At 41.2% G+C, this 19,326-nt stretch overlaps 1 protein-coding gene and 1 long non-coding RNA gene across 11 annotated transcripts in view; one reads left to right on the top strand and one right to left on the bottom strand.

Moving 5' to 3' along the window:
- The window catches only part of farp1 (FERM, RhoGEF (ARHGEF) and pleckstrin domain protein 1 (chondrocyte-derived)), a 145,136-nt gene that overhangs the window by 22,555 nt on the left and 103,255 nt on the right, over window positions 1–19,326 (bottom strand). For 2 of the 10 annotated variants that reach the window (XR_015476065.1, XM_087236607.1), the window contains exons 10-15: window positions 18,635–18,801; window positions 18,288–18,356; window positions 16,436–16,511; window positions 16,098–16,305; window positions 3,685–3,872; window positions 396–485 (exon numbers count right to left, since the gene is read on the bottom strand). Coding sequence is in view for 8 of the 10 variants with exons in the window: in XM_087236607.1 (XP_087092733.1) it covers window positions 396–485; window positions 3,685–3,872; window positions 16,098–16,305; window positions 16,436–16,511; window positions 18,288–18,356; window positions 18,635–18,801 (798 nt within the window). In the remaining 2 variants the exon portion in view is untranslated. Of the gene's footprint in view, window positions 1–395; window positions 486–3,684; window positions 3,873–7,760; window positions 8,067–9,346; window positions 16,306–16,435; window positions 16,512–18,287; window positions 18,357–18,634; window positions 18,802–19,326 lie in introns of those variants that run through there. The other 8 variants (XM_087236603.1, XM_087236605.1, XM_087236609.1 and 5 more) reach the window with 8 other exon arrangements.
- On the top strand, window positions 5,640–12,636 carry LOC147846641 (uncharacterized). Its single transcript, XR_015476097.1, has 3 exons — window positions 5,640–8,113; window positions 9,307–10,404; window positions 10,552–12,636. It is a non-coding gene; the product is annotated as an uncharacterized LOC147846641 (long non-coding RNA).

Raw genomic sequence — 19,326 nt, 5'->3', positions numbered from 1 at the left:
ATATTTTTGATCACCAATTTCTGTTTAATTGAAGGAAGATTTCTCACACACATTTCTAATTATAATAGTTTTAATAACTCATTTCAAATAACTGATTTATTTTATCTTGGCCATGATGACAGTAAATAATATTTGACTAGATATTCATCAAGACACTTCTATACAGCTTAAAGTGACATTTAAAGGCTTCACTAGGTTAATTAGGTTTAAGTTATGGTAATTAGGCAATAAGGATTTCTCTTCTGTCACTTTATGAAAGAAATTCTAATCCCTGAAGCAATATATTATAAACTAAACAGTTGTTATGATAAGTTTATGTGCATATCACAACATTAATCCTGTGACTATTGTGAGTCTATTTAATGACTAAATGAAGCAATAAAGTACAGTCTTACCACAGTGATGACCTCCAGGTCCTTCAGATACGTCCTCTCTGTGGTCAGCAGCTCTTTGGCAATAAAGTACGCTTTATCAGTCGGAAACCTCTGTGAATGGGAGAATTGCATTAAATATTAATTAAATAAAACTAAATGGCAACACTTTAGAATAATGGTCCATTAGTTAATGTATTTACTAAAATTAAGTATGAATAAATCATTTATTAATCATAGATCAACAATCACTAATGCATTATTAACATCTAAAGTTGTGCTTGTGTACATCAGTTACTGCATAGTGAGTTGAATTGTGACTACAACATGAACTAACACTACTTAAAAAAACGAACATTAATGAATATGAATAAATAAATAACATACTAAATGTATTACTAATAGTTTGTTCATGTTAGTAAATATACTGACTAACATTAACTAATGAATCACTAATTCAAAGTGTTACCAAACAAAAGAAAAAATGTATTTAAATCACAAAATTGTAAGTCCCCAAAATCAAATTAAATCACAAAACCTACTAGAACTAAATTGTAAAACTGTTGATATTATTAATATATTTTTAAATTAGCCATTAGTTTTGTTGCTTTTAATTCGTGTCCATTAACTTAATATATTAATAAAAACTGTAAATGTTTTTGGTGTACGTTTCAACTCAAAATATCGTCCATCATTTATAATATCACACTGTGCACGTCCTATTTAGGGTGGAAGCAAAAGCACTGTTTTTGTGTGTGTGTCTTTAAATGCAAATTTCCTTTGCAGATATGGGTCGGAGCCTTTATAGATTTAGCCTCAGTTACTCTGAGAAAAACAAAACAAAAACATTCCTGCACGACTCCCAGAGTTCATCAAGATTCTTTGGATTCATCTTCAATGCCTCCTTCATCTTACCCCAGACATGCTCAACAATGTTCATGTCTGGTGACTGGGCTGGCCAATCCTCGAGCACCTCGACCTCCTTTGCTTTCAGGAGCTTTGATGTGGAGGCTGAAGTATGAGAAGGAGCGCTATCCTTCTGGAGAATTGTCCCTCTCCTGTTGTTTGTAATGTAATGGGCATCTTGATACCTCAGGCTGTTGATGTTGCAGATCTCTTACATGCCCCCATACTGAATGCAACCCCAAACCATGATTTCTCCTTCACCAAACTTGACTGATTTCTACGAGAATCTTGGCTCCATGCTGGTTCCAGTAGGTCTTCTGCAGTATTGGTGATGATTGGGATGCAGATCAGCAGATGATTCATCAGAGAAATCCACCTTCTGACACTTTCCCAAATGATCAACTACAAGTCAAGTTATTATTTGCTGCTTTTACGACTGGGATCCACGACAAGACTTTTGTCATGTACTGTATATTGGGCAGAATGTTTTAAAATCAAGATATTGTGATGTGTTTATTGCCAGAAGGAGACTCAGGACAACATTCATTTAAAAACACAGTGCAATGTGATCCTGAAAATATGTGCCAGCAACTTATAACAGACAGCAGGAAAACACTAGACATCTATGCCAAAACCAAATCTGACACACACACACACACACACACACACACACACACACACACACACACACACACACGCACGCACGCACGCACACACACGCACGCACGCACACACACGCACGCACACACACAGAGAGAGAGAGAGAGAGAGAGAAGTAAAACTCTCACTGTTCACTGAGCCGTTCGCTCCGCCGCTACATAATCTGCCCTAAATAGACGGGAATTTAGGTTGAGTTTATCTGGGTCTCCTATTCTGAGACGTCCACAGAGACACTTGAGCAAAATCCAGCGCTACTTGTGACGATAAAACCTTTCAAAGCAGCCTTTTTCACTTCTCTCCATAGCATTAATTCGTTGGAAGACTGGACGACTGTGCCAGAGTGTGTCTTATTACGTCTTACAGTGTGCTGCATTAATGCATGAGTAAGGCTTGGTTCAAACCAATCAGCGCGCTCTATTGTGCAACTTCATTAATATTCATTACTGTCAGAATGTAGACGGCAGAGACGCCACGTTGTGTTGGCAAAACAAGCGTGAAGTGTTGCTTTTATAGTTTGCTGCAGTTAAGTTTTGTTTTCATTTTCTCTCTGTGAGAGCTCAGCTGGAGTCACGTGTGGATTAACAGTGTACGCGACGCTCGACAACAATAACTTACGTGTCTAATGAGGATTATTGTTTACCTGAGAGCTGTTCTCATCTGCAAACGCTGAGATCCGGATTCGCTTGTAGTCTCCTCTTAATAAAGACGCAGCTCTAGTTGCTGGTGATTGTCCTGTCTCTACAGATTTGGTAAGTGAGCGACCAGTGCTCTTTGTTTATTCAGTTCGTATTTTATTCGTATCAAACAAACTATTGCACCGAGTGTAAACAAGTTAGCACTAACAGTTACAATTAAACTATAACCTCGTGTAGGATTTTGTGACCGGAATAACACACGCGGCTTTCTGACACTACCTGCCGTGTGCATCTAAGTTTCCGGGAAATGCTGAGTTTTTTTTCTCTCATTCACCATGCGGTATCAAACATTTCATGAAAAATACACGCTTAGAGCAGTTCCTCGAATCAAATATCTCGTTTGTCGGGAGGGACATGAATGAATTCCCTGAATGAAAGAGCCAAACTGCAGTTAAAGTCCAACATTTAATAATTTGGCAAATAGTTCGCCTACAGATGTCCATGTAAACACAGTCACATTGTCCGTTGTGGGTGTGTGTTTTGACTCTGAAATTCAGCGCACCCAAATAGACACTCCCACACCATGCGTCTTTTCTTCCTCCGACACTCCCCCCTAAACAGAGCTGGACACGCCCACTTTTCTGACTTTTTCCAAAGTAGAGGTGTGAAAACACCCTGGTGAAACGAGGGGGTTTCATGGCCCTTTAAAGTGGGGGAATTAGACAAGGGTGCTTGAAATGCACCGCTGAGGAGACGGAAACAGCACAACAAAAACAAATGCATGAGGTGCTCAAGAGAGAAACTAACTGGCAGAGTGAATTGAATAAACTAATTTGGCCGTAGTGTATGAGTGTGTGGTTGAATGAGTGTGTATGGGTTTCCCAGTACTAGGTTACTGCTGGAAGGGCATCCGCTATGTAAAACATATGCTGGGTAAGTTGGTGGTTCATTCCGTTGTGGCAACCGCTGATGAATAAAGGGACTAAGCCGAAGGAATTAAGCAGACCCTTTTGTCTGAAGCGGTTTACAACACACACAAGAAGTGCTAGTTATACAAATCTACATTATAAAGATGTACGATTCCCTCCATCCTCATTCCCCAAAAGACAAACCTTCCTCCGAACCTCGTCCTCGTCGTCTGCGCGGATGAATCCGGCGTCGTATAGTAGCGGGCTGGTGAGAGGAGAGGGCTGCCGTCCGTCAGGACTCTGGCCTACGCTCAGACTCTGCTTCTGGCCGTTCACCATCATCTGTCCTGCAGACGGAGACTCGCTGTGCTGAGGACTGCGGCTCACTGGACCTAAAGGAGAACAGGCAGGTCATGCTGAAGCCTTGATGATCATTTAAAGACACTTAAATCAGAGGTGTGTGTGTGATTGGGCTCCATACATTCACAGGAGTTTACTGATCGGCTGCTTCAGGTGTGTTTAAATGAGTTATGGATAAACTTTGTAAGATAATAACCCTCCAGGAGCACAATCAGACACGTTAATTGATTTTAAATGCTAGAATTAGGACTCAGCTTAGTAAAACTAGCCTGCAAAAAAGCTGAACTGGTAAAGGGCAAGAATTATGTACTTGCAAGGCTACGATTAGGGATGTAACGATTCACTGAACTCACGATGGTTATTTCACGATTGCATTTAAAACAGATTGAAGACATGATAGATTAAATGAAAATGTCCTGCATGTATATTTAGCGTTTCCATCCAAAGATGCAAACTAGATTTACGCACAAAACTGGAAAAATCGCATAAAACATTTGCAAATGGAGCAATTCCATCCAACAAGAAAAATACAAAAAAAAAAATCAAACATTTACATTATCACTGATAAACTGGTGCCAAATACATGACAAAATGGAACTTGCATAAAGTCAAATAAAATAATTTTGATCCTCATGCTGGATTTTACTCGGTAAATGTGTTTCCTTTGTCATTTGTGGGCATTTCTTCTTATTGGATAAAAAAAACTATTGTTTTTTTATGTACATTTTTAATATTTAGGCACATGTGGCCATTTTAATTACTCATATTTAATGCAATAGTTCATGTGCATAAAATAGATGAAAACTCATCGCCATCTTTGTGAAACTGAAATATAACAAATCTTAATGTAAAACTCAACAGATAAGTCATATAATTAAAATAAGGCCAGTGCTCTATCCATTTAAAATGAGAAGCAAGCACTACTTCAATCATGATCCAAACAAAGATGGAGAATATATGCGGGATGAGAAGTTATTAAACAAAATTAGACTGTATAATTCATAATGTGAAACAAAATAACAGAATAATCTGACTTTAGTTTAGTGAAATTGTTGACCCACTACTTAAAACATGAAGGAAGCATCAGAGAAGCTGAATGAGATGCATTGACTCTCTGCCAGCAGGTGGCGCTTGTGAACAGCAGTGATAGAGTGTTTCCAGGATTCAGTGTTGCCAGAGTCATGGTTTTCCCACAAAATTGGGCTCTTTGCTAAGGGAAAAATATGAAGTTGAAGTTTTTAAGCTACTTAAAGCTGTTTTATAGATACCAAATTGTTTCTTTCTTGGAAGTGAAAAATTTTAACTTGAATAGTTACTTAACGGATTGATCCTGGAATGCATACCTGGCAACCCAAAAATTTCTGTCGCACATTAAATGAGCAGAACGCCACGCCCACTTTTTGTTTAGGGTACAGAAAATCAGGCAGTATTTAAACATGTAGTGTAAAAATTGGGCTCTTTTGTTTTTAAAATACTTAAATACATACTATCAAATTGTATCTTTCTTGTGAATTTTTTTAAAAACTGGATCATTACTTGGACATTGATCCTGGAGTGCATACCTGGCAACCTCAAAAAAACTATGCAAGCAAGTAAAAATTTCCTGTCAAGCATTAAATGCGCAGAATGCCTCACCCCCTTTTTGTTTAGTGTGCAGAAAATCAGGCAGTACTTGTAGTACATGGCAGTACATGTACTGTAAAAATTTTAAAAATTAAGTTACGAGTTTTTTAGCTGCTTGAATTTATTTTTAGCTAACAAATTGTTTATTTGTGAGGAATATAATTCTTATTTTTTTTATAATTATTTTTAGGTTTTCGCCATTTTAACATGACAGGACAGTGAAGGACAGCCAGAAAAGCATTGGGAGCAGAGAGAGGGAAAGGATCAGCATAGGACCTTGAGCAGGGAATCGAACTCAGGTCACCGTGAACACCTTGGTGCTATTTGTCTGCGGACTTAACCACTAGGTTATTGGCGCAGACGAATACAATTTTTAAACCAAAGCATTACCTAATGAACATTGACCCTGGAATGAATACCTGGCAACCCCCAAAAGAAGCATGCAAAATAATCGTCTGTCAAGCTGCCTGTTAAATGAGCAGAACGCCACGCCTACTTTTTGTTCCGTGTGCAGAAAGTCATATATATGCAAGCAAGTAAAAATTTCCTGTCAAGCATTAAACAAGCAGAATGCCACGCCCACTTTTTGTTTGGGTGCAGAAAGTAGGGCAGTACTTGTAGTACATGGCAGTACATGTACTGTAAAAATTGGGGTTTTTCACTGGGAAAAAAAAACAAGAAGTTACGAGTTGTTTAGCTATTTGAAGCTCTTTTTAGCTAACAAATTGATTATTTGAGGCAAAAGCAATTCTTTACATATATCTTTTAGGGGTTTTCGCCTTTTTAATGTGACAGGACAGTGAAGGACAGACAGGAAAGCATTGGGAGCAGAGAGAGGGAAAGGATCAGCTTAGGACCTCGAGCCGGGAATCGAACTCGGGTCGCCGTGAGCATATGTCCGTGGACTAAACCACTAAGTTATTAGTACTGGCGAATACAATTTTTAAACCAAATCATTACCTAATGAACATTGATCCTGGAATGAATACCTGGCAACCCCAAAAAATGCAAGCAAAATAATCGTCTGTCACACTCCCTGTTAAATGAGCAGACTCAGATTCGCCCACTTTTTGTCTGTTGTGCAGAAAGTCAGGCAGTACTTTAACATGTGCTGTAAAAATTGGGCTCTTTTGCCAGAAAAGAATATGAAGTTACGAGTTGTTTAGCTACTTGAAGCTGTTTTTTAGCTACCAAATTGTTTTAAATAAAAAAATTAAACTAAATCATTACTTGGACATTGATCCTGGAATGCATATCTGGCAACCCACAAAAAAAATGCAAGCAGGTAGAAATTGCTGGTCGCACATTAAATAAGCAGAACGCTGCGCCCACTTTTTGTTTGGCGAGAAGAAAGTCAGGCAGTACAATTAAAATTTACTGCATAATTATGCGTATTGCCCTTGTAGGAATCCAGCAACTGATTCTGATTGGACAAGCAAAATAATTGGCAACTTTTCAACCTTTTTGGGGGGGTTTTGAATTGTGATTGGGGTGGAAAATTTTCTTGGTCCTGGCAACCCTGCCTAGATTACACTCTAAACAAAGCAGTCACTTCACTTATGAACACTACAAACTCCAAATACCACATACATTTCTCTAAAAACAGAAAGAAATCAGAGATAGGTTCATATAAACTCCATTTGTTTCATATTTTGTAATGCATCTTGAATCATATTTAAATAGATTTTCATCGTTACATCCCCACCAGTCTTACTGGTAAAATGCACAGCTTTTGATAGTCCAACCAATTTAGACAAGCATGCAAATTCCAGTCTTTTCCGCAGGGCAGTTTTGCCATTTTTATCCTTAACACTCTACGATTCTGGATTTATCAAGCACACGGCCATGGGGTAAATCTGCACGACACACTTAGTGTTTGGAAATGGGCTACGGCTGACAGCGCCACATCGGGATCCAGACATGAGTGAGTCACAGCATCCCAGTCTGGGATTTCCGCCTGAGGACACTGCCGAAATGCATGACAAATTCCCTGGATGATGATGGGGAAGGGAGCAGTTTTATCTTCAGACCACTACATTCACTACACAAGTACATTCACATACTTGCCCAGCAACGTTTTCATGTCCCATGCCTTGGCACGAATGGGATGCGACATGCGAACTGCAGCCATTATTGGAAGAATCTGGTGATAAAGACCTTGTGGTTGCACGCACACATATGCGTCGTCAAACATGCAACAAATACAACTACAATAACTACGGCTACTCTACCACAAAACAAGACTCACAAGGGGGGCGCTAACATCTAGGGGTGACCGGAGTAAAACAAAGCCGCGCTTCACAAGAACCAAATTTTATTACTACTAATACACACATTAATTTACAATGTTAGAGCGTTCCAGAAGTAAGACAAAGGGGGGATTTGTAGTAGTAAAAAAATGACAACAGAATCATACATGAAATAAACAACGTTTAGAAAGTCCATTTATACGGCGCATCCGGAAAGTATTGATAGTGCTTCACATTTACCACATTTGTTTATGTTACAGCCTTATTCCAAAATAGATTAAACTCATTTATTTCCTCAACATTCTACACACAATCCCCCATAATGACAATGTGGAAAAAGAGTTTTTGAAATTGCTGCAAATTAATTAAAAATAAAAAAGCTGAAAATCACATGTACATCAGTATTCACAGCCTTTGGCGTGAAGCTCTAACTTGAGCTCAGGTACATTTTGTTTCCTCTGATCATTCTTGAGATGTTTCAGCAGCTTCATTAGAGTTCATCTGTGGTCAATTTAATTGATTGGACATGATTTGAAAAGGCTACACCTGTCTATATAAGAGCCCAGGGTCAACAGTGCATGTCAAAGCACAAACCAAGCATGAAGACAAAGGAATTGTTTGAGACCTCAGAGACAGGATTGTCTCGATGCACAAGGCTGGGGAAGGTTACTGAAACATTTCTGCTGCTCTGAAAGTTCCAATGAGCACAGCCGCCTCCATCATCCTTAAGTGGAAGATGTTTGAACCACCAGGACTCTTCCTAGAGCTGGCCAGCCATCTAAGCTGAGTGATCAGGGGAGAAGGGCCATAGTCAGGCAGGTGATCAAAACCCTGATGGTCACTGTTTCTGAGCTCCAGCATTCTTCTGTGGAGAGAAGAGAACCTTACAGAAGGACAACCATCTGTACAGCAATCCACCAATCAGGCCGGTATGTTAGAGTGGCCAGACTGAAGACACTCCCTGCCTGGAATTTGCCAAAAGGCATCTGAAGAACTCGCAGACCATAATAAACTAAACTCTCTGGTCTGATGAGACTAAAATTGAACTCTTTAGAGTGAACGCCAGGCGTTACGTTTGGAGAAAACCAGGCAGTGCTCATCACCAGGCTAACACCATCCCTACAGGGAAGCATGGTGGTGGCAGCATCATGCTGTGGGGATGTTTTGCAGCAGCAGGAACTGGAAGACTAGTCAGGATAGAGGGAAATGAAAACCTGCTTCAGAGTGCTCTTGACTGGAGCGACGGTTCATCTTCCAGCAGGACAATGACCCAAAGCACACTGCCAAAATATCAACGGAGTGGGTTCACAACAACTCAGTGAATGTCCTTGAGTGGCCAAGCCAGAGCCCAGACCTAAATCTTATTGAACAGTTATGGAGAGATCTGAAAATGGCTGTACACCATCGCTTCCCATCCAACCTGATAGAGCTTGAGAGGTGCTGCTAAGAGGAATGGGCAAAAAATCCCAAAGACAGGTGTGCCAAGCTTGTGGCATCATATTCAAGAAGACTTGAGGCTGTAATCGCCGCCAAAGGTGCATCAACAGAGTATTAAGCAAATGCTGTGAATACTGATGTACATCTGATTTTACAGGTTGTTTTATTTTTAATAAATTTGCAACAATTTCAAAAACTCTTGGTTCACATTGTCATTATGGGGAATTGTGTGTAGAATGTTGAGGAAATAAATTAATTTAATCTATTTTGGAAAAAGGCTGTAACATAAAAAAATGTGGTAAATGTGAAGCGTTAAGAATACTTTCCAGATTCACTGTAGGTGCTACGGTATCGCAATGTAGAAGTAGTAAAAAATACTTTTTTAAATGCTTACTTGGTTAGTTAGAGTAGTGCAGTATATGTATGATGGTTTGTAAACACATACACTTATGGTGAACTGTGCACATGTGAGTGCACCGTTAATTATGCGCATCTTAAAAAGAACAGTTACAATATATTACACAAATATGTCTGGAGCAGTTTGTATACCTCAATAAAATACACTTCATACTAAAGAATATAACCTACATTTTAGTGTTATTTACAAAACAAAACATGTAAGAAAGCTACTTTGGTCACTGACAGTGAAAATACAAATCATTGGGAATGCTGAGGGTTATATGTACAATCATATCAAAACTAACGCTCTTCAATAAATATTATCAACGCTTTCTTTTTAACAGGCCCAGAAACGGCAGTGGTCTTTGCGAACACTTTCTAAAACCTTTCACTGACATAAGATCGCCATGCAAAAGTAAGGAAAAGTTGGCATTTGGAAAAGATTATAAGGACCAGGACACGCCAAGCTGACATCAGCCATTTCCCCGTCAGTACGTCGGTCAGGCTAGTTGGTATGGTGTGTTCCACACATCGCCTCTTGTTAGGTTAACATTGGAGCTCATTGACCAAATTCAGCATGTAGAATTGGCTTCAGCTGAAAAGAGCACTCTAAAGCCTGGTTTATACTTCTGCGTCAAGTGACCGGTGTAATCCACGGCACATCCAATGTGTGTAGCTGTGCAATTATACTTCTTTGCGCTGTCTCTGTTGGTCTGCATTAACACTTCTGAAACGCTAGATGGGAGTGAGGTGCTTCTGTTCCTCTTTGTCGAGTTTCTTCGCTGGTGTTTTGTTTTTCTGAACGCTTCCTGAATGTAAAAGTGGCTCAAACTCGCTCATTTTGAGGCAGGAGCCGGCGGACGTGCAACAACTTTAACTATGAGGTAAACACAAAACAAAACTTTCCATCCGGAGCTCCTTCACGAGACTCTACACTTGTAAACAATCGCTCCATCTGGCTCACGCCGCTCGCGCGGCTCTCGGTCCCGCCCTGACTCGGCAGCGCTACCAAGCTGACCAATCACAGAGCTTGCGCTACTCGTCGTTGCGACATGTAGTTACATTTTTTGAAAAGTGCACGTCAGGCGTAGGGCTATGCGTCAGCGCGTAGGCTGCGCTGTAGCGTACGTGTGCGCTTGACGCAGAACTATAAATCAGCCTTAACTTAGTGGTCCTCAACCACCGGGAACTGATCCGTGGATCAACTGGTACCAGGAAACACAAGAAAACATTAATTATTTTGAAAAATAACAGTGTTTTCATGCTTAAATCTCGGTCACTTGAGTGCTCAAATTCAACCCACAAGCAACTTCTTTGGAAAGTTTATTTTCTAAGGGAAAAAGGCTCTGTGAAGGATCCCTGAACTGCCGAGGAATGGATCCGCAACCCATTTGTCAACAAATCAGGCGAATCCAGCATGTCTGTACAAGAAGAAGATCAACTGCTGGAGATTGCAAATGACAGCGGCCTTTTAGAGGCCATATCTCGTCTTTTCTAGAGTTCCTGAAAGTTCGTTATTTCCAGTGGAGTTGCGCAGCTTGGACGCGCTCAGGTGAAGTTGAATAATGCCGAGTCACGTGACAAGAAATGACTGATCCGCTTCAGCTTGTATGGACATTTACACATGTTGGTGAACTAGTTATCTCAGAGAAACACTGCAGTGCTTTGTAATTTTCTCAATGAACAATCTTATATGTATAAGAAAATAAAAACTACTGCCCCATGTGGTGCATAAACAATCCCGCATGCAGACGCAGAACATGCACTCTTTTTTCAGTCGGATGCCGTCATTTGGTATGTTCATGGGCAGTTTTTGGGTGAGCCGTTGCAAAGCAACAACACAGTTGGGATTCGTCGGTACTAGTTGTTTGGTGTTGGCTTGCTGTTTCCCAGACCTAAAGGCTAATTTATACTCCTGCATCAAGCGCATGCATATGGTCCGTCACAGCTTTTGGGCAGTCGCATAGCCCTCGCGATGGCTGATGCAGAAACTGATGCACACCATGCAAAAATGTAACTACATGTCTGACGCGTGGGAATAGCTCTATGATTGGTCAACTTCGTAGTAGTGACGAGCGTGGGTGGTGCTGACAGCCGTGAACCTGATGGAGCGAAAGTTTACAAATCCTATGAAGGAGCTCCAGATAGAAAACTTTGTTTTGTGTTTACCATATGATTAAAGTTGTTGCACGTCCGCGGGTTCCCGCCTAATAATGAGTGAGTTTAGCTACTTGTACATTAAGGTAGCGTTCAGGTAAAAACAAAACACCCACGAAGAAACTCGACTCAGAGGAACATAAAAACCTCACTGCCAACTAGCGTTCAGAAGAGTTATTGCAGAGCAACACAAACAGCACACCGAAGTATAAATGCATGACTACGCGCAAGGCATGCACCGCTCAACACAGAAGTATAAACCAGCCCTAAGACCTTTAGACCAGATTGTAAAAGTGTGTGAACACATTTGCCCAAGAAATCGAAAATCAAGGATAAAAGGTCAGATTGAACACAAGTTAAAGGGCATTTTGGGACAGCTCTCGAAAACCTTCCTAATCTTTACATGCTGAGCCTCAAAACTTACTCTTACTCGGAGTCTGTACAAATCTCACCTACATCTATCCCCACTCAAAAAGACCACTGCGTTTCAATGCGAAGGCTTTTACACACATGAGAAGGACAGTTGCAGACAAGGACAGTTTGACATGCTTCCAGAAAAGAGAGGGAAAAAAAGACAAGGTGAGGCATTCCAGAGACACATGCTGCGAGTATATTGTCTTAAAAGCAATGCAACCTGAGCACAGGTTAATATGCTTATAAATCAAGTGGACATCAAGCATCGCAAATGCAAATGCACCACAGACAGATGACATTGATGAGGCGTGCCAGAGCAGTTTGTTTAAAGGGGAAAATAAATTAAGAAGCGAAGCAAAACAAAAATCAAAATGAGGCCTTATAATGTTGCTGTATTGCTTTTAAAGTATGCATGCTGGGAAATGGGCAAGCAAACGACAAAGCCATCAGATCACCACCCCAAGAAGAAACACAGAAGATAAACTTTGAACTTCAAAAACTAGCAAACAATATAAAAGTTAGAATAAAGACATCGTGTTTAGGGGAAAATATATTGAGGTGTGTGATAAATGCTAATCACATGTTATGTATACACAATCTTTTCATTTATAACATAACACACATTCCAGCATGCATGATCTGTTTATATGACAACAGAAGCGTAGTTCAAGTTTAGACACAATTATCCATCAGAAACTTGAAGTTGCGACAGTAAACTAACAAGCCTAACACTCGACATTCATGACTTGTAAATGTGTTGTCATATCACTAGTATACAGTAGCAATACTGTATGTTAGCTTCTGCAAGCTATGACTAGCAAATGTATTTACAGGTTGAATAAAGGCATGTCATATTTCTGTATATTTCTGTAGTTCGTTCTTTCTACGTGATTATCAATAAAGATAAAATTTACAATATTACGCAGCTACTAGTCAATAGGTTATCAGTTCTATTGATAACCTTTTTAAACAATCCCACAACAAAAATCCATTAACTACATTCACAGACATGGCACTTTGCAGTAATTCCTCTTCAATCTTAAGTTAATCATCTTAAAGTAATAGTTAAGAATTGTGCATATATATCTTTTTAAATACTACAGTATTTCCTTTAGGTAGAACAGCCTTTTTGCTAAAGCCTCTTGTAAAATACCATCGCTGTTAATATGTCAAGTGAGTAGTCTCAACTAGTGTCACCAAATTTAACTCCTAAACACTGCCTGAATCTGCAAAACAGATATCCCAAATTGTAACTAGTTAATGTTACATCAGGCCATGCTATGCTTTGTTTGTTTGGCGCCACTAGTGGCACAGAAACTACACAACAAATCTTCAAAGGCACTTTTCCATTGCATGGTACGGCATGGTTCAGTTGTGTAAGGCTCAATTGAGGGGTCTTTTCGCTGATTTCCAGATGTAGTACCTTGTACTTTTTTAAATAACCATTTGGGTGAGGTTTTAAGTGATCCGTATAAGTACCAAAATGTGACGTATGCACACTGCTGATCACCTATTGGTCTGAGAGAATTGTCAATTCCAATATCATTGGATCTCCGACACAAGACACAAAACCTCATTCATTCATTCATTCATTTTCTGCCGCTGTTCCGGGGCCGGGTCGCAGGGGCAGCAGTCTTAGGAGAGAACCCCAGACATACCTCTCCCCAGACACTTCCTCCAGCTCCTCCGGAGGCGATCCTGAGGCGTTCCCAGCCAGCAGAGAGATATAGTCCCTCCAGCATGTCCTGGGTCTTCCCCGAGGCCTCCTCCCGGTGGGACATGCCTGGAACACCTCCCTAGGTAGGAGTCCAGGAGGCATCCGAAACAGATGCCCGAGCAACCTCAACTGACTTCTCTTGATGTGGAGGAGCAGCGGCTCTACTCCGAGCTCCTCCCGGGTGTCAGAGCTCCTCACCCTGTCTATGAGAGTGCGCCCTGCCACCCTTCGAAGGAAACTCATTTCGGCCCCTTGTATCCGAGATCTTGTCCTTTCGGTCATGACCCAAAGCAAGACAAAAAACCTATTATATATAAATAGTCAGCAACCACTCAGGAACACTATCCACTGCCTCTGTGTTTTGACTTGGTTTATGTTGTGCATTTGTTTATGATACATGAATGTGCCCCATGCAGGGTTCATGCATCTTGTTTGTATACATTTTGAACAGCATCTACGCTCATTATTCTCCATTTCCACCTAGGGATACTCATCCCGAGGGCCTCAGACTATGCAGCGCCACTGATTCAATCCAAGACCAGCGTCGAGATGATCCCAAGGTTTCCATAATCCTGGACCAGGCTGCATCCTGAGCAGTTGCTGTGGTGGTCTTGGAGGAGTGGAGAGCATGAGACTGATTCCTGTGACGCTCCAGGGACAGATGAGTCTTCGCTGAGGTCCAGAATTGTCCAGCGCCTCGACTGCAGCTCTGCACAAGACATTTGTCCATAGGAGAAATGGTCGTGCCCAACTGAGCCTGGTTTCTCTACAGGATTTTCATTCTTCACTGTCGCCAATTGGTGAAGTTTCTGTCACTGTCGCCACTGGCTTGCATGGTTCGGGATCTGTAGAGCTGCGCATCGATGGATTTGCTCTTCAGTGTTTGGACTCTTAGTCATGATTATTAAACCACACTGAACTGAGCTAAACTGAACTTAAACACTGAAAACTGAACTGACACTGTTTCAATTTACTATGATCTTCTATGTGAAGCTGCTTGGACGTAATCTACTTGTAAAAGGGTCCATCCCACCACACCTAAAGGATACTAAAATGCTGCATTGGAAATGCAAACCAAGCCAAGCAAAAACCAAAGCAAGCCATACCATGCAGTGGAAAAGCAGCCCGAGAGACCAGAGCCTCTAAGAGCAAAATTGGCATTTGATCAACTGATAACCAGGCACATCCTCTCTAGCAGTTGAATAACTGTGCCCCATCCTCATCAATGATGGGATACCTAAATCCATCATCTCCCCCTTGGCTCTCATCCTCCAGTTGCAGACCGCCAAAGGAGAACTTGCTCTGAGGCAAAGGAGAAGAATTGGCTGCCCCGGGGTTTCCATAAACTAGGGGCTGACAGTAGGAGTTGCTGCCTGCATCCGACTCAGTATCACTAGACTCAGTTCCACTACTAGTAGAACCATCAATCATATGCACTGGGCTACTGTGATCATTAGCACTCAGCCTGCTTCCATAGAGGCGCTGGACATTGTTGGATCGAGATTGGCCGGATGCTCCAATCCCATTAGCTGCCACACGCCTCTCAATGGCAGCCATTCGTTCAGCCCTGGAGACCAAAGATCGAGGCTCATTGGTTGAACTCAACTGGCTTAAAATCATTGGGTCAGTATCAGAACGGTTACGCATGCCGTTTTGGAGCTTCTGCAAGTGTGGAGATCGATTGACGATTGGGGAGTAGCTCCCATAATGTTGAGCCTCGCTCCCAGATCGACCATTGCTAAGGTAATGGCTGCCATCATCCCATCGTCTGCGACTACTATACCCAATCTGTTCTGGATTATTCAGGGAGCTTGTTTTATGAAAACTGCTCATCACTGGACTACAGTTTGCACTTCGGGAACCAACTAAATGAGCAGTAGGTGACACCAAACCACGTCTATCCATACCTTGAAACAATTCATCCACCAAGGTACTGCTTAGAGGCATAGCACGAGGTGATCCGTTACCACAAAACGACCCATTAGATATCTGACTACCGTTGAAGGTATCTGAACTCTGAGCCAACCGGCGGGTATTCAAAGGAGACTCCCTAAATCTGGACTTGCTTGCCCCATTGTGTTGGCCATTTCCATAACCATTCCGTATTCTACGACCTGTTGGCTCAACCTCATCATTGTCATGTGTGTGTGAGTGAGACCTGGTGATTCGGCCGTTAACCACATCGTATTCACTATCTATGTCACTGCAGTCAATATAAGGTATCGAGGAGCTGCTACCCTTGGCAGAATGCGATGCTAGACCTGTGCTCAGATGCTCGGCCTGTTGTTTGGATGGGGACGGCTTTAATCGAGCATCCGCCTCATCGCTGGTCCCGTTTCGACATCCATTGGTCTGTGAGTTTAGGCTCCCGGTGTAACGCTGGAGAGCCGGGTTTTCAACAGTCACTTGAGTGCGCCCAAGAGGCGAGTCCGCCTGATGTCCTGAAGCACTGGCATTCCTCTGCAACATCTAAAATGCAAAGATGTTCGAGAAGAAAGAGCATGTGAGGCATACACTAAGGGTAACTTCAAGCTTGCAATATATGGGGTGTTTGACTGCATTCCTACTGCGTTTCTGCACTAAAATAGATCACACTCACCTCTCCTTGACCCTCAGCACTCTGCCTGGATGGGAATGGAGAAAGATTGCTGTTGGACTGGATTTTACTGTGTTTTCTGAGAATGGAAGAGTAAAGATGATTAGCAAGTTCTTTGAAGGGATATACTGTGTGTTTTTGGCTGACTAGATTAATGTACAATAATGAAAAGGCTTCAAGTATTGCACATTGATTACAATGATACTGCTAGAACATAGCAACTAGAATTGGGGGATAAGAAAGAGGGGGGTTGCTGGTTGCTTTCTAGTGTTTTGTGGTGATTTTTAGGTTTTGCAAGAAGGTTCCTAGGGAGTAATGTGTCTTTTTTTGGTGTTTTTTAGGGCTTTGCAAGGTGTGTTCTTATTTTGCATGATATGAATGTAGTTGGCAGGGTGTTCCTAGGGTTATCTAGGGTGTTTTGAGTTGTTTCTTTGCTGTTGCTAAGTAAAAAACAGCATCTAGAAAAAGTGCATGTCTAATTTATCATAACAGCATTCTGCCACCTTCTTTATTAATAATGGGCTGATCTTTAAATGTCAAAGTGATCTACAAATGGCAAGCAATAGCAACAACTCCCTGAAGAGTCTGTTTAATTAGTAACCATCAAACAAGGAGGTTATGGTACAAAAGAGCTTTTAAGGCAGTGCAATTATTTTCTAGCATGTTGCTTAGTGGTTTCTAGGGTGTTTAAGGAAGATTTTAGGGTGTCGCTAAATAGGTTCTAGGGTGTTTGGGGGAGTTTTTAAGGTGTCGATTAATGGGTTCTAGGGTGTTTGGGGGAGTTTCAAGGGTGTTCTTAATTGGGTTCTAATGTGTTTGGAGGAGTTTCTTGGGTGTTGCTAAATGGGTTCTATGGTGTTTGGGGGAGTTTTTAGGGTGTCACTAAATGAGTTCTAGGGTGTTTGGGGGAGTTTCAATGGTGTTTTTAAATGTTTTAAGGTGTTTGGGGGAGTTTTTAGGGTGTTGCTACAGTAAATGAGTTCTAGGGTGTTAAGTGGATTTTCTGGTGGTTTCTTTGCCAGGTGTGTTCTACTTTTGTGTGATTTGAATGTAGTTGCCAGGGTGTTGCTAGGGAGTTCTAGGGTGTTTTGAGTGGTTTATGCTGCTGAGAAGTGGTTTGTATTATGGAATTTTGGGGGGTTACTAGGGTGTTACTAGGTGGTTTCCTTTTTGTGTGTCTTGTGTGGGTTTTGCCAGGTAGGGTTTTAGAATGTTTTGGGTGATCTATGTGGTGTTTAGAGTGATTCTACGACTTGGTGGATGATTTCAATATAGCGCCATGGAGCTCCTGGAGTTGTTTTGTAAAGTGTTGTTAGGCAGTTTCTATAGTGTTACCAGTTGCTTTCTATTGTGATTTCTAAGTTAGATAGCAGACTGATTTATTTAGTGGTTTCTAGGACCTTGCTAAGTAAAATTTCATATGTTGTTTTCAAGTGATTTCAATAGTTTTTGGGGAATTTCTAGAACACTACTGAGTTTTTTTCTAGGCTGTTGCCATGTGATTTCTATCTATTTTGGGTTGTTTCTAGGGTGTTGTTAGGTGGGGGTTTTTCAGGATGTTTTGAATGACTTCCATAAAATTGCTACATAGTTTCTAAGGTGTGATTTCTAAGACATTCAACAACATTTCTAGGTGTGTTGTATGGTATTTAGATGCATTTATGCATTTTGTTATCTAAAATGCATGAAGTCATGGAGCACGGTGCTGTAAATGCATAATTTCATTTATCTCAATCCAGGTTCTTGGAAAATAGCTAACTTTGCTCATACTTTCTCTTTCTCATTGGTGTGTTTATTATTTTGGCAAGAAATGAAATGCAGTGACATTTAAACAAAGGTCAACAGAGAATCTCACCTTTCAAAGGGAACCTTTTTGAATTCAGTGTCCTTTACATAATCAATCACCTGCCTCTGTGTGCGGCCACTAATGACACAAAACACGGCCGATGACAAACAGGATCCAAAGCAAAGAGAAAAGCAGAAAACATTCAAGTCAAAACATCAACCACTTGCCAAGCACTCTGATCATTTATCAAATAGAAGCATGCAGAATATATGCAGAACAAGAGAAACAGGGTGATTAAGTAAAAGATGTCTCTGAAATGCCCCTAAATGGCGATGTTATTTACTGATGATGGACTGAACTGCACAAGGCATCACATATGTTTATTTAAGACAGAATTAAGTGCACAGTTGTAATACCTGAACCTGAAGGAGGAACCTCTGGTGAACAGAACTGGTTTAGGCTTGGGTTTGGGTTCTTCAAACAGGCGAAAAAAGGCATGGTACTCCACACAAATCTTCCAGAACACCTTACAGCAGTCCCTGCTTCCCATCATAAACTCCAGAGTATCCTGACAGTTACTCTGCTAAAGAGAACAGAAACAGGTCTATTTGACTCAAACACACACATGAACTACAGGGTATCTGGAACAAAGTAGTGATTTATGCTAGCACTGAACCTGTTTACATTACTGCATTTTTTTAAATCATCACCATTTCAAACTATGCAAGAGCTTTGGCTTTTCAAAATGCTTCATTTATGCAAGTCGAAAGTCATGGAGTGGTGTTGATGCAAGGTGTAAACGTAACGAAACGTATGCATGTTTAGATGAAAAAATGCTAGAGTTATTTGTGAACCAAGTCCTCGTATGAGGTACAGCGTTAAGACCAGGGCTTAATTTGTGCCGGAACACGCCAGATTCGGCACCTCTGAAATCAGATCCGGCACCTCATTTTACCGATTCCCCTTCTAAACCGCCCTCCTCCCCCATCCGCTGTTCACTATTACTTTCTTCCACAACTCCCCAACCCTCTTCACTTTCGTCCGCGACAACCTCCCACTCTTCACTTTCGTCCTTCGTCCCACCTCCTCCATTTTCCGGATCCATTAC

The sequence above is a fragment of the Danio rerio genome, chromosome 1 (assembly GCF_052040795.2).
Source record: "Danio rerio strain M-AB ecotype USA chromosome 1, GRCz13ab, whole genome shotgun sequence".
In the NCBI taxonomy this organism is placed as follows: domain Eukaryota; kingdom Metazoa; phylum Chordata; class Actinopteri; order Cypriniformes; family Danionidae; genus Danio; species Danio rerio.
This window is presented reverse-complemented; position numbering and strand designations above follow the sequence as displayed.